The 23958-nt window shown below is 46.8% G+C and overlaps 1 protein-coding gene across 1 annotated transcript; it reads left to right on the top strand.

The window, feature by feature from the left end:
• The first annotated feature begins 2237 nt into the window (after positions 1-2237).
• Positions 2238-12034, top strand: LOC113405171 (CX3C chemokine receptor 1-like). The gene is made up of 2 exons (XM_026646106.1): positions 2238-2292; positions 10890-12034. Exon 2 carries the CDS (start codon positions 10903-10905, stop codon positions 11959-11961), a length of 1059 nt encoding a protein of 352 aa, XP_026501891.1. The 5' UTR covers positions 2238-2292; positions 10890-10902; the 3' UTR covers positions 11962-12034.
• Positions 12035-23958: the final 11924 nt, after the last annotated feature.

Here is a 23958-nt window from a genome sequence, read left to right on the forward strand (position 1 = left end):
CTGTTTAGAAGCTTCTCTTTATTTCATTAGTCTTGGAACCAGACCTCCTCCAGACTTCTTTCCTTCTGATCTTTCAACTTATCACTTTCAAGGCCTTTTACTTGCTAGTTAGGGCTTTTCTTTACAACACACATTTCTCTAGCCAAGTTTAAGCTAATTCTAATATTTTATATTGATTCTCCGAACAGGCTGGTGGAGTCAGAGCTGCTGAACCAGGGCTGCTTAACACACACTGACATTCCGTGCATGCTTGTATGCTGGCTGGGAGCATCCAGACAGGGAGCTAGAGCAGCAGAGCATTTTAAGACACTCTGGGTTACAGGACAAGTGGTGGCAGAACCTCTCACCGGTTTGGGTCACGCCCCAAAACACAACACCCGCCTGGCTTCATTATTCCACCCTACTACCAGTGTGGGACCTGAGCAGAGAGCTGACTCTGCAATACATTATTGCGTGAGTAGATGAATAGCCCAAGAACATTTTGCAGTTCAGCCCAGGAAACGTTCATTTCCCCTGCTGAGCGGCGGCTGATTGTATAGTTGCTGTGCACTACCAATACCACAAAAGGATGACAGAAGAAGTAGAAATCTTTTTAAGGAACAATCAGGATCAGCTAGAAGAACATATTCACTTTCCATGGCAGCATACCCTCAGGTAAGAGAGAATTATGTTTTATGTAGAATTTGAAGGCGACACCATAGAAGAGGGATATTTACTAATGGTCTCTTATGTATCTAAGGAACTCTGTAGGTACCAACCTCCTGCTATCTGAGTTGACATTTAAGGTTCTTAAAAATGACAGTATAATGGGTAACAGCCATGAAACTAGAAAAGGGGAAGTTTAGGTTAGACATTATGGAGGTGGAGGGGAGAAATCTTGCTGTGAGATCAGGAAGACAGTAGAATAATTTGCTGTGAGAAATAATTAAGCACCACCACCAGAGATCTTTAAGGACACATTGAAACACTCATGGATTTAGTGTGTAAGACAGTCCAGCACTAGAGGGATGGACTGAAGGACCTGTCTACCCTGTCATCTGACAGTCTCTGGGTATTGTTTTTTATTTTAGATTTGTATTAAGATTTTACAAATACACAAGGTGCCAGGGTATATTACTGCCCAACATGGTCCAAAAAACAACCACCCCCACAACATCAATGTCTACACACATCCCTTTAATACAGAGAAAATGGCAGAGAGGAGAAAGGAAGCGAGAAAGCATGGTGTGGAAGGATGATCTTATGGTATAGACACTGACCCAAAAGATCTGATTCCTGGCTTTGCCACAGATTTTCCATGTGACCCTGGGCAAATTGCTTGATCCGTTTATGACTCAGCTTCCCATCTGTAAAAACTGGGATAATTAATAAATAAAGGCAGGCTTACCTCACGGGGTTGTGAAGATACATGTATTTATGTTTCTGATATGCTTCTCTAATATGGTGATGTAGGTCAGATAGGTACCAGTAATGAGATAGATGCACCTCCAGAAAGATGAACAAGTGCTTCCAAATATGTTACCTTGCAACAAACCATCAATAAGTGTAGCACACCCCACGGGTAGTGAACTGGTTAAACTATAACAAAAGAGAAATATGGTCACTATCTACAAGTATATGAAGAATCTCATTAAAATACCAAGGAGGGAAAGGAGTTGTTTTAAGGGAAGTTAAGGCTGAATACACCTCTACCCCGATATAACGCTGTCCTCGGGAGCCAAAAAATCTTACCGCGTTATAGGTGAAACCGCGTTATATCGAACTTGCTTTGATCTGCCGGAGTGCGCAACCCCCCCCCACCTCCCCTGGAGCACTGCTTTACCGCATTATATCTGAATTCGTGTTATATCGGGTCGCGTTATATCGGGGTAGAGGTGTACCAAGAAAGATTTCCCAATTCCTATTAGATGGTGGAATAATCCCTAAAAGGAAGAAGTGGTTGGAATCCCCATTACTGAAAACTTGGCTAGACACTTCTGGAAAAGCCAGGCTGCAATGTACCTCATTGACAGGCAGATGAGGTAGCTGACTTAACAAGTCTTTCATCTCTAATGTCAAGGAAGGTATCATACAAATAATCATACAAAAAACAACAGGGGAAAGGGAGGGGTGAGGAAGTAAGTAGATGTGGTATTTTAAGGAAGAACGAGAGGGTGGAATTAACAGTCACTGCAAAAGGGCAAGATAATGAATTCCATGTGAAAATTTGTCTTCAGCTTTTACATAGAAAAGAAATCTGAATGATCAGAGAGGAGGGAAGACCCTGCAGAAAGAACTACTGACAAAGAGCAGGTAAGATAAACTTAGAAGAAAAAATGGAATCTGTATGAATTGGCCCATCCAGTCTACATGCATCTTAAAAGCATTCAAGGAATCATCCAACATACATATTTACCACGGAAAATTAATTTCTAAAAAGTATGGACTGCTTGCGGGAGGTCAGCAGACTGGGGGAAACAAATGTAGCAGGGGCACAACCAGAAATTTGGTAAGAAGTGGGCCCAACGTTCTCCCCACACCGCTCAGCCCAGAACACTCCCCCTGCTGCTCCCCCACCCCGTCCTGAGCTCTCTCACACTTCCTCTGCACCCAGACCACACTCTCGGCCCTGCACCCACTCCACACACACTCCCCTCCTGCTGCCCCACACCTAGCTCCACACCCTTTCCCTCACCTTGCCCTGTGGTCTCTCACCTCTACACCCAGCCCCAAGCTCTTACCCAGAGAGGCAGTCAGGCTGAATAGCACTATTCCCCCCACCCCCCCCAGGGGATGGACAGTTCTGGAAGCCTACTGTCTCTCTGCTTCCCTAGGAAGCACCAAAATCCCAGATCCAACCCTTCCACCCATCTGGGGTTTCCCAGTGGCCCCTGCTCCACTTCTCCACCGAGACTGGGGGTGCCCAGTGCCCATAGGGTGCAGGAAAGACGTCAAAGGTGTGGGGGCCAAGCAGGAGCACGAGCTCACAATGCCCCTCAAATTTAGCCTGGCTACCCCGTCATCCCAGCAGGGAAGGGGCTCTGCTGTTATGCCTCCCAGTTCTGGTCAGGGGCCAACGGGTGGGGGGGGGCTGGGACCTCTAGACATCCCCCCCCCCACCATTGAACCACTGGTATATAGTACACATTTAAAAAAAAAAAAGAAAAGCGGAGTGAGCCTAGCAATTATCCTGCAAGGCTAACAGCAAAACACCAACCACCTCAATGGAATTATCAAGCAATCAATGGAAATTAGGTGCATAAGTGCTTGTAAAAATCCCATTAGGTGCCTATCTGCATCTTTAGGCACCTAAATACCTTTAAATCTGGTCCTTTGGGACTTAGGAGTCTAAGGCCTTGGCTACACTTGCGAGTTACAGCGCTGTAAAGCCTCCCCCAGCGCTGTAACTCACTCCCTGTCCACACTGGCAGGGCACTTGCAGCGCTGTATCTCCCTGGGTACACCGCTGCAGGTACTCCACCTCCCCGAGAAGCATAAGAGATACAGCGGAGTGGCTACGACTCACAGGTGTGAGTGTAAACGCTTGCAGCGCTGTACTAATCACCTTCTCAAATGGCCAATCCTCTCCATTGTTGTGACTGGCTGCAGGAATGCGGAAGTGCCGGTTTCAAAGCTCGTACCACAAAGAAAAAGCGAATAATTTGCTGTTTGCTTTGAGTGAGTGAATGAATGAGCAGGGGGTCGGGAGTTCGGAACTTGCAAAATAGGGTGCTGACACGCTCCAAAAAGCACTCTATCTCCCCCCACACTCCCTGTCACACTCCACGCCCCACCCCATCCCGTTTTGAAAAGCACGTTGCAGCCACATGAATGCTGGGATAGCTGCCCATAATGCTCCGCTCCCAACACAGCTGCAAACGTTGCAAGTGTGGCCACGCCACTGCGCTGTCAGCTGTCAGTGTGGACAGACTGCAGCGCTTTTCCCTACTCAGCTGTACGAAGACAGGTTTACCTCACAGCGCTGTACAGCTGCAAGTGTAGCCAAGTCCCACTGACTGTCAATGAGACACAAGAGAGACTACAGACCTAGATCAGGATAATTACGCCACTTGGTGTGAAAAATCCACATCCCTGAACAATGTAATTAGGTCGAGCTAACCCCTCATGCTTCTCCCATTGACATAGCTACCACCTCTTAGGAAGGGGAATTAACTACCCCAATGGGAGAAGCATCTTCACTTAAGCACTTCAGCGGCACACCGGCATTGGTGTAGCTGCGTCAATGCAGCATTTTAAGTGTAGACCTGCCTTAAGTTACTTTTGAAAATGGGACTTTGACATCTAAAACTCTGCGCACCTTTTAGCAACATGGCAGTAGTGGCACAGCCGTGTCGCTAAAAGCTGCGTAGTGTAGACATAGCCTAAATCCTAAAAGTGACAGTTGTAATGATTTATCGAGTCAAAGTGTCTTTCAGAGAGGATCCATGGGGTAACCCCTGGGGATCAGTGTCTCTGGCCTTGTGAGAGTTCAAACAGCAAAGAGATGGACAATTTTCCTGTGTCTTTGTTTTATTTCCTTCATTCAGTCTCTAAGGCTATGTCTACACTACACAGCTGTTAGCGACATGGCTGTTTGTCGGCTCTCCTGCCGACAAAAAACTTCTACCCCCAACGAGCGGCGTTCGCGTTGTCAGCAAGAGAGCACTCCTGCCGACAATGCACTGTTCCCACTGGTACTTGCTGTGGCAAAACTTTTGTCTTGGGGGGGGGGGGGGGGGTTAACACCTCTGAAAGACAAAAGTTTTGTTGTTCAATTGCCAGTGTAGACATAGCTTAAGTCCATAGGACAAGCTTCCTTGCATGTAGCATTTCCAAGGTGTGATAGGCCATTAACCAATCCTTTGTATTGCGCTGGTCCTTGACGGCCCACCTGATTTTGACAGTTCTTCTGGACAGGCAGGGGGAATCGCTCTTCCCATCTGAGTTCACAAGTTTAAAACAAACATTTTCAAAAAGCTATAAAGCAAAACTTACATATTTCCTTATAGCATGGAATACAGACAGTACAAGTGAGATTAATGCATGCAGCAACTGACAAGCGTTTTAGAGAGTCTAACCACTACATACATTCTTATAAGACTGATACCTATTTTGGGGAACTCAACACACACAAGTGAACTGGTCTGGTCTCCAACTAGGAGTTTGTCCCTTCTTAGATAGTGCCTTCAGCCTTGGCAAGAGCTGGCACCTGGCCTGCCAGCGTCACAGAGGCATCACCAGAAGACATAGAACTTCATCAAGTAGCGAAAGAGAAACACACACCAGCCTGCAAGCAGATCCCAGGCAGGCAAGAGACGGATGGGTGTAATCACGGGTATGCAGAAGCGGGTGCATCTGTGTGTGGGAAGGGTGATGGAGAGAATAACTAGGGTGGGACTGCCTAGGCATCCGTATGTCTTCACATATTTCTCCACTATAAGTTAAGGCTTGTCCAGGACCAGTGCAGGCATAAATTATTCAGTATTATCTAAATATACTTCCCTGCTGTGAAACATGGTCTCAGGGAGAAAACCCACATCTGTGCTGAGTACACTGAAGCCGTGGTTTGTTTAGATGAGCAAATCAAACAAGAGTGTGAAGGGTGTGACTGATGTGAAAAATCCTTTAGGGTTAAATTTCTGAGTGCTACAGTCGCTGTCTCAGCAGGGTGTTAGATTAGCACCCGAGTGAGAACATCTAAAATAGACCTTTGGCTAAAAGGTCTGTTTTTGACTTGTCAGCAGTAATGCCTGTAACTCAGGGCACATCTTCACAGGGGGATAATGTGCTCTACAGAGCTGTGATTTCTAAAGCACACTAACATTTTGCTCATTAATTGATCTGTAGTCCCCTTGTGCATTTTAACATAGTACCACAGCACTTCATTAAAGAGCACTAGGGAACTTTTAGTGCACACCAGCATGGTCTACATGGACCAATTAATGCCTAACACGTTAGTGGGATGTAGAAATCATGCCCCCATATTGCACATTTCTGCACCATAGAGACAATCCCTGCAGGCTCTTAGCATGGTCTAAAAGTGGTTAGCATGAATTTTTGTAACATTGTGTTGAAATGAGTGAGCAATTTGGCTGGAAAGATGAGAAATGTAAACTGGGTTTGTTCTCTTTTCACCAGATGTATGGTTCATGGCCACTAAAGATTGCAAAACTATTTATATATGTATGTATGTATATTTACATTTATACACATACACACTACAGCAGTGGTCACCAACTGGTCAATCGCGATCTTTGGCGGGGCTGCCGCTAAGACAGGCTCCCTGCCTGCCCCGGCCCCACACCACTCCCGGAAGCGGCCACCACGACCCCGCGGGCAGAGGGACAGGGGTCTCCCTCCACATGCTGCTTCTGCCTGCAAGCACTGCCCCCGCACCTCCCATTGGCCAGGAAAGGGGAGCTGTGGCCAATGGGAGCTGCAGGGGCAATGCTTGCAGAGAGGGACAGCGCGCAGAGCCATGTGCCACCCGCCCCCCTCCCAGGGGCCGCAGGGGTGCATTGGCCCCTTCCAGGAGCGGCGTGGGCCCGGGGCAGGCAGGGAGCCTGCCTTAGGGGCAGCCATGCTGCGTAGCCAACTGGGAGCTGCCTTAGGTAAGTGCTATTTGGGGGGAGGCTGCACCCTAACCCCCAGCCCTGACTCCCCTCCCAGAGCCAGCACCCTGTACCCCCTCCTGCATCCCAACACTGCCCCAGCCTGGAGCCCCCTCCTGCACCCAAACTCCCAGAGCCCACCCCCCGCACTGCACCCCAACCCCCTGCCCCAGGCTCAGCCCAGAGCCTCCTCCCACACTGCAAACCCCTCAGCCACAGCCCAGAGCCCGTACCCCCTCCTGAACCCCAACTCCAACCCCCTACCCCAGCCCAGTGAAAATGAGTGAGGGTGGGGGAGAGCGAGTGATGGAGGGGGGGCGATGGAGTGAGTGGGGCAGGGCTTTGGGGAAGAGGCAGGGTGGATCCTGGGTTGCTCTTAAATTCAAAAAGTGATCTTGGGCGTAAAAAGGTTGGAGACCACTGCACTACAGTATAGAATGCTTGAGAATCACTGATGTGAGAAAGAATGTGTTGGCAGCAGGGCCGGATTAACTCTTCTGTGAGCCCGGGGCTATTAGATTTTGTGAGGCCCCTGTATACAAGTCATTTTCCTGGGAGGGAGTTTGGTGCAGGAGAGGGCTGGGACAGGGAATTGGGGTGCAGGAGGGGGTGCAGGGTCTGGGAGGGAGTTTGGGTGCAGGAGGGGATTCTGACCTGGGGCAGGGGATTGGGGTGCAGGAGGGGGTGCGAGGTGCTGGCTCTGGCTGGGAGGTGCTTACCAGAGGCAGCTCCCGGCCAGTGGCGCAGCAGGGCTCAGGCAGGCTGCCTGCCTGCCATAGCCCCATGCCACTCCCAGAAGCGGCTGGCTGCGGACACATCTCTGTGGCCCCTGGGGCGGAGGGGGACAGCATGTCTCTGTGCGCTGCCCACGCCCACAAGCGCTTCCCCCGTAGCTCCCATTGGTTGGGAACATGCTAGCAGCTGGCCGCTTCCAGGAGCGGTGTGGGGCCATGGCATGCAGGCAGGGGCGGCTCTAGCTTTTTTGCCGCCCCAAGCACAGCAGTCAGGCGGCTTTCGGCGGCATGCCTGCGGGAGGTCCCCAGTCCCGCAGATTCGGCGTACCCGCCGCCGAATTGCCGCCGAATCCGTGGGACCGGCGGACCTCCCACAGGCATGCCACTGAAGGCTGCCTGACTGCCGCCCTCGGAGGGACCAGCCGGGCGCCCCCCGTGGCTTGCTGCCCCGGGCACACGCTTGGTGCGCTGGTGCCTGCAGCCACCGCTGCTTGCAGGCAGCCTGCCTGAGCACCCCACTGCACTGCAGGACTGTTAGTGGCCTGAAGTTGGAGATTACTGCCTTTGATTTATTTTTGTGGGGCCCCCCTTGAGCCGGGGCCCTGGGCTGCAGCACCTAAAGCCCCTGCCTTAATCTGGCCCTGGTTGGCAGGGCAGTATATCATCTGTTACCTGAAACCAAAAAGCAGAATATGTTCTACAGCTCTGTTTTTGGAAGCTTGGTAAGCACAAAAATAGAGCAGGGCTGTGCTTGGGACCAGAGGAAGTAAACTACAATAAAATGAGCTGGAGAAAAAAAAATAAGGAAGAGAGAGAGTTTGAGAAAGAAGCAGAAGCTGATTTAATGTTTGCTGTATTCTACAAGGGCAAGTGTTTGAGTGAGGGGTTGTTACAAACATTTATAGCCTAGTGCAGTGTTTCTCAGCCTCTTCAAATTAGATCCCTTACTAGGGATCAACATTTTTCCAAATGCCCTTCCATTTGCAATAAATAGAACAATGATAAGCCTATAGAATTTACGTGTGTGTTTCAAGAGATTGACAGAGAATCCCGACTGCAAAGGGGAAGGGTGTGCAGGGAGAGGGAGATTCTCTTAGCTTTAGACTGTAATAATATTTTCAACATCCCATGACATCCCTGACTGCCTTTCATAACACAAACAAACAAATAAAGAACTAACGACTGGTACTACTAATCATAATGAGCCTTCCTGGGGGAGGGTACGAACCACCAGTTAAGAGGCACTGGCCTAATTGAATACAGCGTTACCATAAGAGCCAATTTTTAAAAAAAGAGGCACCTACGTTATATACACAAAATAGGAAGCTGTGGGAGGACACAAGGAGGTGGCTACATACACATGCATTCCAATTGCATGTGCAATATGGGTAAGTAAGTGTACAACCATCCGACTGTGTCTGCAATTCCCCCCAAGACTCAGCATGCCCTATGGCATGAAAGCCACTGTCTGTCCAACACAGCTGTGCGTGTTGTGGTATAGTATGGTATTGAAACTTTCCAAAGGAACCCACAAGCAGAGTGGTTAAGCTTGTATCATTGAGAGAGGGTCAGCACAGCCTGAGGCCCATAAAGGGGGAGAGAAAGTAAAAAAAAACCACATAAGTTCCCGGTCTCAAAATAGCGAATGTCAAACAACACACCTGGGGATCAAATGCAGCATGGAGATGAGGGGGTAGCCAGCAGATGCTGTTAAACCTCAAGATTCAGCTTCCGGAGCTAGCCGTATTTACAAGTCCTATTGATCAGACATTTGGGAATAGCTGGATAAACTTACCCCATAGATCAGAGTAACAAGTGACCTACTGTGTGATGGGCAGACGTCCGAGAGAAGTCTCAGCATCACGAGAGCAGGCAGAGCGGAGAAGAGATCGCTTTTGCTATGGTGTCAGAGAGGCTGATTTGAGCATTACAGCCGTTGCTCACCCTGCCAGTCAGGATACTGCAGTGTCCATCACAGAGCTGTGTATCCAAGTGAAAAAATCAGATCAGATGAGAAGGGCCCATCATGATTACCTAGTCTGACCTCCTGCATACAGAGGCCATTGGTTTCTCTCAGTAATTTCTACAGCATCCCAATACCTTGTGGCTGAACTAGTATACACATGCAGTAAGGAAGAATGTATCATATCCCTTTAGTAAACTGTTCCAATAATAAGAACAGGAGTACTTGTGGCACCTTAGAGACTAACAAATTTATTTGAGCATAAGCTTTTGTGGGCTACAGCCCACTTCTTCGGATGCTTACTCCCACTGGTAAAGATTTACAGAGCAATTCCAGTTAGAATTTTTCTAATTTCATTGATGCTTATTATGCCTTTGCTAGCATCAGATGCCTTCTCCCCATTTACGTTTTTATAGAATGATCAATGCATAGAGACGACTGAATTTAAATCCAGCAACACAGATGTGGCTGCTGGATGGACTCTGCAGGCCGGCCCATTGATTTAAGTGAGAATGCTGCCTGCATTGGCACTGCAAGAGCAGGCTAAGGGTGATTTCTGCTTATTACTAACATTGCCCCACCTACTCCCTTCTCTAGCTTTGCAGCTAGCAGCAGTCAGAGAACCCTTCATCATTAGCCTTTTTCCAGCCCTCTTTCCTGTGCCAAAACCCCAAAGAGGATTTTAAATGTGTAAGAGGACTTTTCATTTCAAATGTTTTGGAGTAGAGCAGGTTTGAACTTTGCACAGTGAGATGTTGTAAAACAAAGCCACAGCTTCCAGCTAGCACAGAAAATAGCTGATAAATTATTACAAAATAAGAGATAAACTTCACACTGCATGGCAGAAATCAATCACCAATGACTTGGCATTACAAGGAAACATCCTCTGTGGGCAAATTAATTCCTAATGGTCAATAGTGCAGTTTCTTGCGACTTCTACTGAAGCATCTGAAACCTTTGTCTTTTACTACGTTTGTACAGTGCCTAACACAACGGGGCCTGATCTAAACTGGGGCCTCTAGGCAACATTGCTATACAAATTAACAATGAAGCATGCAAATTTCCAATCTACCTTTTCTTTTTGTTTGTCAGAGGATGGTGGGAGCATGATTCAGGGGGTAGCTCCTCTGAGCTGGAGATTGGTTTGAACACCAGTAAAATTGCCCCTTCATCATGGGCTTTCACAGGCCATTCTGTCTGTGCTATGTTACTGGGCTTCTGTGTCACGCATTCTTGATATACAAAATTCCTGTGAGTTTCCTACATTAAAAAAATGATTGTTTGCAATCAAACAAAGGAGCCAACCCATTAAAATAACACATGCTTTAGGCAAGCAGCATGGGCATCTCACTGGTTTTTAATCAATCCCCACAAACAGAACTGTTTGTAGAAATCCTTAAATGCTACATCTACCAGTGCTCAGGGTGTCCTACGTTTTATGCTGACGAACAGATTTATTTAAGGCATTATTTGTGGGGGTCAACTCTTGATTCACTGTCTCCAAGAAGAGAACTTGGCTCGCCCACTTAACTGTATTTTGCAGGTTGCTGGATTTACCTCTCTGATGACTATTTTTCCTCCTTTTATATTTTCTTTTGCAAGGCAATCACTCATCATGACCCAGGAATCCCCTGAGGTGACAACTGAATTTACCTATGATGAAGCAGCTGCAGTTTGTGATCAAGTAAACATCCAGGCATTTGGGAAAGTATTTCTGCCAGCCTTATATGCCCCTGTGTTTGTTCTTGGCCTGGTGGGGAACCTCCTGGTGGTTTTTGCCATCGTGAAGGGCAGCCGACAGAAGAGCATCACAGACATTTTTCTCTTGAACTTGGCTATCTCGGACCTGCTCTTCGTGATCTCTCTTCCTTTCTGGGCTTTCTATGTGATGCATGGATGGACGCTTGGGAACATTCCATGCAAAATCATCTCCTCACTTTATTATGTGGGTTTCTTTGGGGGCATGTTTTTCATCACCGTCATAAGCATCGATAGATACCTGGCCATAGTTAGGGCAGCATTTTCTCTGAAAGCCAGAACAGTCAGCCATGGCTCTCTTACCACTTTTGGGGTGTGGGCGGTAGCCATTTTAGTCTCAGTGCCACAATTTGTGTTCACCCAGGAGACAGAGGAACAATGCATCCCTAGGTACCCTGATGATCTTAAGGAAATCTGGCCTATTTTCTGCAATGTGGCAATGAATGTCTTAGGATTCCTTATCCCAGCCTGTGTCATGAGCTATTGCTATTTTGGGATCATCAGGACATTGCTCTCCTGCAAAAATCACAAAAAAAAAAGAGCCATCAAACTAATTTTAGTGGTGGTGGTTGTGTTTTTCCTCTTTTGGACCCCATACAATGTACTGATTTTTCTGGAAACTTTAAGACACTATAAATTGATTAACCAATGCCACGAATTTATAGACTATGCAATGCATGCGACTGAAACACTAGCATTCAGTCACTGTTGTCTCAATCCAGTGATCTATGCTTTTGCTGGGGAAAAATTCAGGAAGTACCTTTGTCACTTGTTTCTAAAGTGCTGCTTGTTCCTGTGCCCCTGTGGGCCCTGCCACCGATACCCGGCTAACTCTCTAACTACCCCTCCAGAAAGCACGCTAAACAGCAACCAGACCCAGAATACCAGTGACCAGGATGCCTCTGTCCTTCTGTGAAAGGTTTTGTTAGCATATCTCTAGAAATACACCTCCTCCAGGCTTCAGAGTGGTAGCCGTGTTAGTCTGTATCAGTAAAAACAACGAGGAGTTCTTGTGGCACCTTAGAGACTAACACATTTATTTGGGCATAAGCTTTCATGGGATATAACCCACTTCACCAGATGCATGGAGTGGAAAATACAGTAAGCAGGAATAAATATACAGCACATGAAAAGATGGGAGTCAAATATAACATGTGAGTGTACCTGAATGTCAGGTATTCCTTTTGCTCAGCATTAATTATTTTTTAAAAGTACAGCTTTAATGATGACAACTGAACAACACATAAAAACAATATTGCAGCGGAATTAAGAAAAAAAAGAGAAAAACAGCACCAGGAAGAAAAGAAGAATTTAAGGACAAATCATGTGATAGAAATGTAGACAATCAAAGTGTGTTTGTGAATATAAACATACCTGTATGCACACACATGGAAAAAGGAAAAAGCAATCTCTTTAAAGTCCATGGTCCAGATGATTGATAGTAATGGGGAATATTTGATATACTGTATATTGGGTTACTCTTAGAGTCCAGTGTAAACTGAGGAATGCCTTTGTTTTTCCATTCTTTCTGATATATACAGTATAAAAGAACATGCTGCTGTAAGTATATATTTGGTTTGAAAGCTCTTTGGGGCAAGAACGTCTTCTTATGTCTTATGGGAAGCACCCAGCACATTTCTAAAGCAGTGTGTAAAGGATTTTGTTGTTGTTTCTGGATTACTTGTTGCTGGTTGCTACAAGTATTTTATTTGTTAATGCATAGCTAATAAAATACTAATGGTTTTAAAAAGTTCTTTTTAATTATTATTATTAGTTTAATATCAACAATATGCTCAGCACTATACAATATGTAAAAACTAGGACAAAGACTGGCTATAACTTGTTTCCTGATCCAAAGCCCACTAAAAATCAAAAGGAGTCCTTCCATTGACTTCAATGGCTGTGAATCATGGCCTTACAGCCCTAAGCCCCGATTCAGCCGAGCACTGCAACACATGCTTAAACGCTTTGTTGAATAAAAGCTGACACACAGAAGACACACCTGGAGAGGGGATAAGTAGGTTGGGATATTTTTGAAAGCGTCATCGTTTAAGTTATAAACTCAATGATTGAGTTCACACTAGCTATTCAAGAGTAGGGGAAATGGGCCATATTCAGTACATTGTAAATATATGATGACTCTTAAACATGCCCCGCTAATCAATCACATTGGACTGTTTTTTAAGAGATTAAAGCAATTCCAACACCACAGTTTTCTGGAACCAAGGATACATGTGAACCCTAAAGTATTTACAGATTTCAACTTTCCTGTCTAAAGTCTGTGTGTATAAGGAGCAGTTTAGATCTGTTGGATTTAAGGCATGTACTACCTGCCCAAGAGTCAGCTAACATATTTTATACATTGCACTTATAAAATGAGCTGAATAAGTGGCAACACAATAATATATGAACAGTATATAGGTAAATGTAATTAATAACAAGAAGTAGTGCAATTAGAATCTTAACCTCTTCAGAGTTCCAATGCTGAGCCAGTGTCTGACAAAACCAAGGATCCAGTCCTGAAAAATGAGCCCACGTCGGTGGACCCCTGCACTTTCATGGATCCTCGTTGATACAGCTGGTCCAAAAAATGTCTAATTTTTAAAATTTTCAACAGAAATTTTTTTTCCACACAAAAAAAAAGTTCCCATTTTTCAACTAGCTCTATTCATTGGCTTTCATAGGGCTGTGGAAGGGCTCAGAGATCTGCTTATGCAGAGTCAGTTGGAGAACTGGGACCCAAAATTCTGGATCTCATCACCGCTGAACCGCAAGGAAGTTAGGATCTGAACCGACCTATAAACATGATACTTTAAAGCCACAGAACCACCTGGAATGTTTTCTTCTTTACATGTAATTTTACTAATATCCCATTTTTGCAATTGTGTAACCAGCACTGATTAATAATGAAATAGAAATTTCTAATTAAATGCACTAGATTTAATCAAAATATTACAGCTGATGTTTTAGACGTTGACTAGAGGCATGTGGACACCCATTCTCCATTCATTCTAATGGGAATTGGGTGCCCAGATATCTTCGATTACTTTGAAAATTTTGGCCTAAATATTTAAACAAGCCAGATAAGAGTTCGCTGCCCTTCCCAGCAAAACAAATAGTTCCTTTTTAAAATATCATGAACTGTGCAGGAAAAAAGAGGAAACACCCAGTGGTAAAATGAGAAGTGCCTCCCAGGCAAAGACAATGCCATCAAAGTAAAGAGGTTAAAAATAAATGTTAGGAAAGCTCTGTGCACAAGCATGAAATGTGGTTGGACATGAGCAAAGAAGTCACACTTGATAATGTAATCACTTTCGTTTTGCATTTACACCCGACACACAGAGCATGAGTCCATGCCTATTGAATCAATAGGAGTCTTCCCATTAAATTTCAATGGACATAGGCTCAGGCTGTCAGGCTACAGCAGTGTGTGAACAGCAGTGCACACCGAAGTGCTGCACTGTAACTCCCTCGTATGGCTGCTCCAGGCATGAACTAAAAGGTTCCTAGTTCACATTAATATAATCCTCTTCCAATTACATTAATGTCAACTAGGAACCTTTTAATTCACACCTGCAATGTTCACATGAGGGAGTTATAGTGCAGCACTTTGGTGTGCATTGCTATTCACACACTCCTGTAGTCTGAGCTGTGGGGCTATGTAGACAGACCTCAGAGTGGCAATTCTTCAACAAAAAAACTTCAAAAAGAGATTCCAACGTGAAGCTACAGAACTGGAATTAATTTGCAAACTAGATACCATCAGATTAGGCCTGAATAAAGACTGGGAATGGTTGGGTCATTACAAAACCTAAACTTAATTTCCTCAATACTAATTTCTCCCTACTGTTACTCACACCTTCTTGTCAACTGTTTGTAATGGGCCACTCTCTTATAGGGTGACCAGACGTCCCGATTTTATCGGGACTGTCCCGATATTTGCTTGTTTGTCCCGCGTCCCGACCAATGTTAGGTCGGGACACTGGACAAACAAGCAAGGCTCCCGCGCACAGGCGGAGCCCGGAAGGGCTCGCCCCCCGCCCCGCCGCCCTGACTCCTCCCTCTCATTCCCCCATTGGATCCCTCCCCAAATCCCCGCCCCCATCCCCGCCCCCTCACTGCCCCATTGGCTCCCTCCCCAAATCCCTGCCTCTTCCCAAGCACGCCATGCCTGGGAGACACGGGGGAGCGCGGGGCTGGGGTGAGTGTGAGTCTGGCCTGGCCCCAAGCAGGCAGGACTCGGGCGCAGTACCTGGAGGGAGAGTAGGGGGGCGGCCCGTGGGGCCAGGCAGCGGCTGTTCTCCCCACCTGGGCAGCCGGACTCGGGAGCAGCCGCTGCTGCAGCTCCCACTGCCGTGGGGGGAGGAAGCAGCCAAGCACGTGGCGCTCGGCGGCTGCGGCTCTGGCGCCCGGGCCCAAACCTCCCGAGCCCGGGCCTGCTGTGGGGACCTAGCAGCACGCACGCTGCACCCAGCCCCTGGCCAGTCGCATCTGGGCTGCTGCCCAGCTGGTGCAATCCCGTGGGCGGCCCCAGGGCGGAGGCAGCGGCAGCCCCGTTCGTTCCCCTGCGGGACCCGAGTGGGATGGGGGGCTAGGGCCTGCTGTCCCCACTCCGGGGCCGCCCGCGGGATTGCACCAGCTGGGCAGCCAGCCCAGATGCAACTGGCCAGGGGCTGGGCACGCACAGCATGCGTGCTGGGTCCCTGCAGCAGGCCTGGGCTCGGGGGGTTCGCGGGCGCCAGAGCCGCAGCCGCCGAGCACCACGTGCTTGGCTGCTTCCTCCCCCGCGGCAGTGGGAGCTGCAGCAGCGGCTGCTCCCGAGTCCCGCTGCCCAGGTGGGGAAAACAGCCGCCGCCTGGCCCCGCGGGCCGCCCCCCTACTCTCCCTCCAGGTACCGCGCCCGAGTCCTGCCTGCTCGGGGTCAGGCCAGACTCACACTCACCCCGGCCCCGTGCTCCCCTGTGTCTCCCGGGCCTCCCTCCAGTGCTTGCGGAGGGAGGAGGAATGGTGGTGTGGGGGGGGTTGTTGTTGTTTTTTTTCCTCTTCCCCCCCCGCGTCCCGATATTTGACCTGGATGATCTGGTCACCCTACTCTCTTACCACTTCAAAAGTTATTTCTCCTCCCTTGGTATCCTGCTGTTAGTTGATTTATCTCGTTAGACTGACATAACACTTGGTAAAGCAACCCACATCCTTTCATGTATTTATACCTGCTCCTGTATTTTTCACTTCATACATCCAATGAAGTGGGCTGTAGCCCACGGAAGCTTATGCCCAAATAAATTTGTTAGTCTCTAAGGTGCCACAAGGACTCCTCATTTTTTAACATATTCCCTTAGTTACACTTGTCAGGGACAAATGATACTTCCACCCTTCTATGTCTTCATTTAGCTCTCTGTGAAACAGGAATCTCCCAGGGATTTTATGAAGCTAATTTCATTGAATTTGGTGTACCGTACTTGGAGAGCCTTGGAGGGAAGATGCTACAGGAGGGCAAGTGCTCTGCTGGATTCAGTTTACAGACGCTCATTTTTACTACTGTGACACTTGGTTGAAATCTCAGAAATGTCTCATACCAGGAGAAGTGGTGCTCTTACCCCCAAAATAACCACATTTGCTTTGCTTGCACAATGCTCATAGCTCTAACAGTAAAAGTGCTGCTGTTATCACCACTTTTTTAACACATCTCCACTATAAAGGTAACCAATAACCAAGAGAGTTTATTTACATTGCACGGTTACGTGCATTTCTGCTCATTCTGTATTCCGTGCTCCCAGCTCCAATATGTTCTTTATGTATTTAGATAGGGTTACCATACGTCCGGTTTTCCCCGGACATGTCCGGCTTTTTGGTAATCAAACCCCCATCCGGGGGGAATTTCCAAAAAGCCGAACATGTCCGGGAAAAATACTCCCAGCTTTGCCGGCATCCCTGACTTACCTTAGAGCAGGCTCCAGTGACTGCTGCTGCTCCCTGATTCCTCAGCTCTGTAAGAGCCGAGCTGCCCGAGAGCTACCGGCTTCACGGTTTGCTGGGCAGCCCCCAGACCTCCAGACCCTGCGTCCCCGGCCGGGCGCTTCCCCTCCCGGGCTCCAGCTGCGCTGGGGAAGCGCCCGGCTGGGGGCGCAGCAGGTCTGGAGGCTGCCCAGCAAACCGTGACACCAGTAGCGCTCGGGCAGCTGTTTCACATGGCTGGAAGGGAGGAGGGGGAATGTGGGGTGCTCAGGAGAGGGGGCGGAGTTGGGGCGGGGACTTTGGGGAAGGGGCGGAGTTGGGGCGGGGAAGAGGGAGGGGCGGGGCCAAGGCCCCGTGGAGTGTCCTGTTTTTTAAAACCTTAAGTATGGTAACCCTAATTTAGAGCCTTATCCTAAGCCCTCTGAATTCACTTGAAATCTTTCCATTGACTTCAGTGGGCTTTGAATCATGCCCTCAATAACAAGCAACCCTCATGCAAAAAAGTTAGCTCTCTTCAGAACCATCATGATGCTAAGATGGCGTGTGATAATTCAGTTACTTGAAGCTTAAGACCTACCAACTATGACATTAACACAGCAAATTTAAGCCAACATGACTCACTAGCACAGATTCTCTCAACTCTGAGGATTAGCCTGGATCAACTCTCACCCCACAGGACCAGGACTAGCCAGCATCCAACCCACTACATACTGCAAATTGGGGTGTGAACAGATGAAGCACTCCGCCAGGATCAGATAAAGTACTTATTGCCTGCCATACATTAAGGGCAGATTTTGGCACTGGCTGTTGCCCTACAACAAGGGCTATAAAAGCTCTACAGCCAGAAGGGGGGGGAACACCCCAAGTGCAGGCACTGCATAGGGCTATCCCGAGTGTCCTCATGCTGGAGCTGGTAGGATATGTGAAGGGCCACAGGGCACTTGCTCAGAGCAGGGCTGAGAACAGGAGGGGAGGCCGTGTAATCAGGGCCAGCTCCAGGCACCAGCCGACCAAGCACGTGCTTGGGGCGGCACCTTGGAAGGGGTGCCCAATCTTGGGATGGCGGGGGGAGCTTGGGGCTTTTTGGTTTTTGGTTTGGTGGGGCGGCGCTCGAGGTTTTTGTTTGTTTGTTTTTGTTTCAGCGGCGCGGGCAGTGGGGGAGGCCGGGCTGGCGCGGTGCTCGGGGGGGCGGGGGTTGGTGCGGCGCTCAGCGGGGGGCGGGGGTTTGGGTGGCGTGGCCCGGTGCGGCACTCGAGGAGGCCCGGAGCAGCCCGGCGCTCGGGGGGTGGGGGGGTTTCGGCAGCCCAGCGCGGCGCTGGGAAGGGGTTTCGGTGGCGCAGCACTTGGAGGGGGATGTTACGGTGGGATGGCGCTCTTTTTTTTTTGCCTGGGGCGGCAAAAAAGTTAGAGCCGGCCCTGCCTGTAATATACACCACTATGTGGTGGTGGTGGGGCAGGAGGAGGGAGATGGCAGCTCCTGGTTGCGCTTTACCTTACACCAGGGGCCACATCAGTCTGTGGTAAGGTAAGAACAGATGATTTCAAATGATGACTTAAAGCCGCTTTTACCTGCTCACCCCCTCCCTTCTCCTCCCTGGAACCGCTTGGACCATCCTGCATTTCTTGGAGGTGCAGCTCAGAATCCTGGCCTAAATATGTAACTCTCCTTCCATGTGAATGTATAATATCGAAATTAGTATTAACCGGGCCAGCTATTTCATGGCTATTAAACCCTTCCCTATACCTTTTGTGATTCGTATTAAGGCACAATGAGCTTGTATTTGACCACTACGTTATTTTTATTTACACTTTACACAGTCGGGCAATCAGAGCCCACTGTAAGCTGCAGCCAGCACTGTATATTCCAGAAATCTACCTTCCAAAATGGAAGATAGCCCTGAGTTTCTGCAGCCGCATCCCCACTACTTTACACAACAGTGGGAGCGACTCCACACATACTATTTCTGATCTATGAAAGCTAAGGACCAGCACTAAGCAGAGTAATGGGGGTGGCCCCTGGTGTAAGGTAAAGTGCAACCGTGAGTCAGGAACATTTGACAAGTTCAGCAATATTGGCAACTGAAAGTGCCTCTTTACAAAATATTACTTATGATGACTTAATTGATGATTTTGTAAAGAAAAAGTGTAGAAAAAAAAGCTATCTGAATAAATATTTTTTTTCAAATTGAATAAGTTTCTTCAGAGGAAGTTAACTTTTATTTTTCCATTCATGCATCATCTATACTTTTTATTTTTACACATTTTTTCGTGTTAGCGTAATGCAAATACAAGCTTTCATCTAGACCAGACGTTCTCAAACTGTGGTCTGAGAACTCCATTCAGGTGGACCAAGGAAAGGTTATGATTTTTTTTAATAAAGCGCTCTTATCCAAAGCACTTTACAATAGTTTGCTAACGGTACAAACAATATTTGGAAAGATCATTAAGTGGTCCGCCGAGACCCTCAGCACTTTTCAAGTGGTCTGTGAAAAAAAAGTTATATTACAAAAACAATCAAGGTACCTCACTTTATTTTCATTTACTTCCTATTACTTACAATATAGGAGGAGAATGAAAAAAAAAAAGAATGAAAAATGGGGGTCGGGAGAGATAAGAGAGAATGTTCTTTTTCTTGGCAGCGCCCCGTCAGGGGGCCCCAAAAATGAAGCTGAGCACAGGACCCCACTAACTCTAAATCCACCACTGTGGGATACGTAGTCCAGTCAGGGTGCCTGGCCTATAGATGACTATGGGAGCACAACACACCCAAACTGCAACTCCCTTGCAGCACCAGCATTGATCTAGTTTTTCAATTTTTCACTGACAAATTGAAATTTTCCAGGGGGTGGGAAAAAACATTTTCCAACTAGCTCTAGCAAGTAAACTATTAATACACACCCTTGCTCATCCCACCACAACTTTGATGTATATTAGTTGTTTTGTATTTGGGGTAAGGAAGACAGTAAATGAAGCAATTTAAACAAAAAAAAGGGAAATACTATTGCAACTACATGGACTTTCTTCTTTAATCACCGATATTTGTTCCTGTTTCAAATGTCGTCAGACTCTTATTTTTATGACATTTTCCCAGCCAGGCTTTCTACAATGCTGTGGCAGTAATAGCACTTCTTCATTCTACTGTACTTGTAACTGGGGTGAGAAGCAGCATAGTTGAATAATTAGGACCAGGGCACACAGAGAGAAATGTGTGTTTTCAGCATTGCCAATCCCAAGCATTCAAAAATCATGTCTCAGGCCCCAAAACCATGAGATTGTAAACATAATAAATTTGGGATTATGTTCCCAGCTTGCAAACAAAGAAGAGAGATAAAACCAAAAAATACTCTTGCTGGAAGGCCATAACACTAGATTTCTTAAAATCCAGAACCTTAGCACAAGAACCCACAGCCAGGTACACACGAAGCTGGCCGCTCTCTAAAGTGGGGCACAACTCACCCCACCCCTTACTCTAGGCTGTCTGCCTGCAAAATGACTCTTCTAGGTCCAGACATGTCCATACAGATCCCGCTCACCAGCCTGCAAGCAGGACTAGGAAACCACCCCTCTCTTGAAGTGACAACTTGTCATTGTTACACAGTTTTCAATACACCGCAGGGTTCTTTTTATTTGCCGTCGGCTGTTGAGCCTTTAGGGTTAATGTTTTCAGGCTTTTACAAGGCAGCGAATCAGAGCTTTTGGGCATCACACGAAGACTCGAGTTTCTCACCTTGGGAGACTTGCTCTGAGCAGGGGCCAATATCCAGTTACTCATGATAACATGGTGGTGTTTTGCACATTTTAAATGCCTACTTTTTACCACATACACAACTGGTGCTGCAGCTTACCACATCCTCTCAACAGCATGTTACCGCTAATGCTACCACTGAGCTCCTTGCTCAATAACCTCATTGTAATCTGGGAACGGGCAGGGCTGTATGATTTTGGGGTCCCCAGCACAGGTATTCTTAGAAACCTCCATGCTCTCTTTCCCTTAAATGTCCTCATTCTCCCTTCTTCCCTTTCAATATAAATCCCTTCAGTTTCTTTTCTGTCCTCCCTTTCCATCTCTTTTCCTGTGGTTACTGTTTCCCCTATCTCCAGCTGGGAAGGGGAAACAGCAGGACTTCTCTCTTCCCTCCCCTCCATCCTCCATTTACATGCAGGAGAATCACAATAGATTGCCTCTTCCCCTCCCTTGACTCATGTGATGGCTGGAAGGTGGTCCAAGGCCTGGTGAACAGGGCTTTTCCCAGAGAGGAGCAGCAGAAAGCATATTGACCTTTACTGTGCCTCAGATTAGGCAAAGCATGTCACTTATTTACTAAAGCCATCCCATGAACCTGTTCTGAGCTCCACCCAGACAGAGCCAGTTGCAGGATCAGAACCTAAGACAGCAGCAGAGCCCTGTCACACTAATTGGGAGTCTCCTTTGAACTGGGCTTTGCCCTTCAGCCACAGATTTTAGGGCCCCAAGAGCCACCTCTGCACCAACCAGCCATGTTGTAAACTGGTGGTTATCGCAAGTCATCCAATGAACCAGGCCCTCCAGAATAGCATGCAGGCAGACCTGGTGAATCCTAATTATTTATGGTCTCTTATTCCTATTTAAATGAAAAAGCAAATGAACAACTAATAAATCCAATACACTCTTAAATTTATACTTTTTACCCAGTGTAAACTGTCCTGATTATTGATGGACTCCTGCAGAGTTTATTTAAAGTGCTCAGTAAATGGTCAATCAATACACTGGTGTAACTGTCAGGATCCCAAGAAGCTCAGTCAGGGCCCAGGGTCAGAGCAGGGGCAAACCTGAGGCTGAGAGTAGCCAAGGAGTTTGTATTCAGGTACCAGGCCAGGGTCAATTCCAAGCGTCAGAGTCCGAGTCAAGTTTCAGGGTCTGAGTCAGGAGGTGAAGTCCAAATCAAGCCGAGGGCAAAGCCAGGAATTCAGGAGCAGAAACAGTCATGGAAGCTACAGGAAAGCCACACTGTTGCCTGAACACTTCCTGGAATGCCCCTTGGGTTTATATAGGGCAGGGAGCGAATCAGGTGCCATGAGGCTGCTGTCCATCAAACTCTTGAGGTGGAACTTCCCATGGTCTGTGTCCACAGTGGTCAAGGGAAGTGGAGCACAAGCTGGTTACAACTTTTGCTAGGTATCAGCCTGGAGATGTCAGCTGTCCCTAGCTCTTCAGGCCTGGATTCCAGAGCTGTAGGGCCATATAGCAGCTGAATGTTAGAACTTTATAAATATATATGCAGGGTGCCCCAGCTGTGGCACTAGCGGCTGTTGCATCAGTTCTATTGATTTTAAGTAGAAATGAACCTGAGCCATGTGATCAGGATTGAATCAGAATCCAAATGTTCTCCATGTGTGGGTGTGGGTGGGATTTAGGGTTTTGATTTGAGTCACATTTAGGCAACAATCTTAATCCAAACTTCCACAGAGTTCTGAGTGCTCTGGGAGTAGATCCAGGGTCTCAATTCGGGCCCATCTCAAATTTTAAGATTACATTTTGCGAAGAAAACAGTCATATTTTTAATAAAAACATGCTTTATTATTTTCTCATTTCCAGTTTTGTTATTTCACATTGCAACATAAAATGCTGGAAGGAGTGATTCATTGAGTAGGACTCTTTCCTTCAAGGCAGTACAGAAGCAATGCCTTGGCAGGGGCACTGTGCTGTTGAAGGTGACATCTTTCAGCGGAGACAAAAATCCAAATCCCTGACCACTTGTGCTTATTAAACAATGTAAGGGCCTTTTCATAAGAGAAGGGGAATTAATGTGTGTGCCCTGTTCAAACCCCAGTTCAAGTAATAGCATTGCATACCTAACATTGCTTCTGTTCTGTTTCAACTGGACATAGTAGTCTTCTTCACTTCTTGTCCTAAAATATCGTGTTCTTATTCATTGACAAAGACATTTCCACCCCAAAAGGGGCTGCATTTCAGCGGCAAAGGAAATCATGTCTCTATTAATGGCCTGGCCAATCCGGTTCAATGGCTTCATTGTTTGCATTTCAGTTTGTTACATTATGAAGCATTTTGGACTGTGAGGAAAGGTAACATAAAATTATAGGTTTTATGATTCACTGGTCTACAATTTTTGAGAAGTCGTCTGCTTCAGAGATAAAATGTGCTATTTATTATGTATTTTGATGTGCTGAATTCAAATATGACAATTAAAACAACTGATTGGCTACTGTTTCTAAGATATTTAAGTTTTTACATTTTATGTCTATGTACATTGTGTAGATAGTAGAGTTTAAATCATACATTGTAAACCTAGGTCTTTTCATGTGTTTATGGTTGCTTTACATGATAATATTTCACCTGTCCTGTTTATGTAACACTTTAAAAATCAGCAAAAGGGTTATATAAATAAAATTTATTATGAAACAAAAGGCAAAAAACTATTCTGTACATAGTTTAGTCCTATTCAGTGTCTACTCGGCGCTTCTTGGCTTGTCTCTTGTATTCATTAAATGGAGCATCTCTTGTCACTGTCCAGCAATAGTCTGCAAGCATTGATGGGCTCCATTTGCCCTGATAGCATTTCTCCATTGTTGCAATGTCCTGGTGAAATCGCTCGCCGTGCTCATCGCTCACTGCTCCGCAGTTCGGTGGAAAAAATCTAGATGAGAGTGCAAAAAATGAACAGGAGTACTTGTGGCACCTTAGAGACTAACAAATTTATTAGAGCATAAGCTTTCGTGTGCTACAGCCCACTTCTTCGGATGCACGAAAGCTTATGCTCTAATAAATTTGTTAGTCTCTAAGGTGCCACAAGTACTCCTGTTCTTTTTGCGGATACAGACTAACACGGCTGCTACTCTGAAACCAGTGCAAAAAATGTATCTTTAGTGACATGTTGCAACCAAGGCTTTTGTATGCCTTGAGGAGGGTTTCCACCAACAATCTGTAGTTGTCTGCCTTGTTGTTTCCAAGAAAATGTAT

The sequence above is a fragment of the Terrapene carolina genome, unplaced genomic scaffold, assembly GCF_002925995.2.
Source record: "Terrapene carolina triunguis isolate 2854851 unplaced genomic scaffold, T_m_triunguis-2.0 Scaffold34029, whole genome shotgun sequence".
Classification (NCBI taxonomy): Eukaryota; Metazoa; Chordata; order Testudines; family Emydidae; genus Terrapene; species Terrapene triunguis.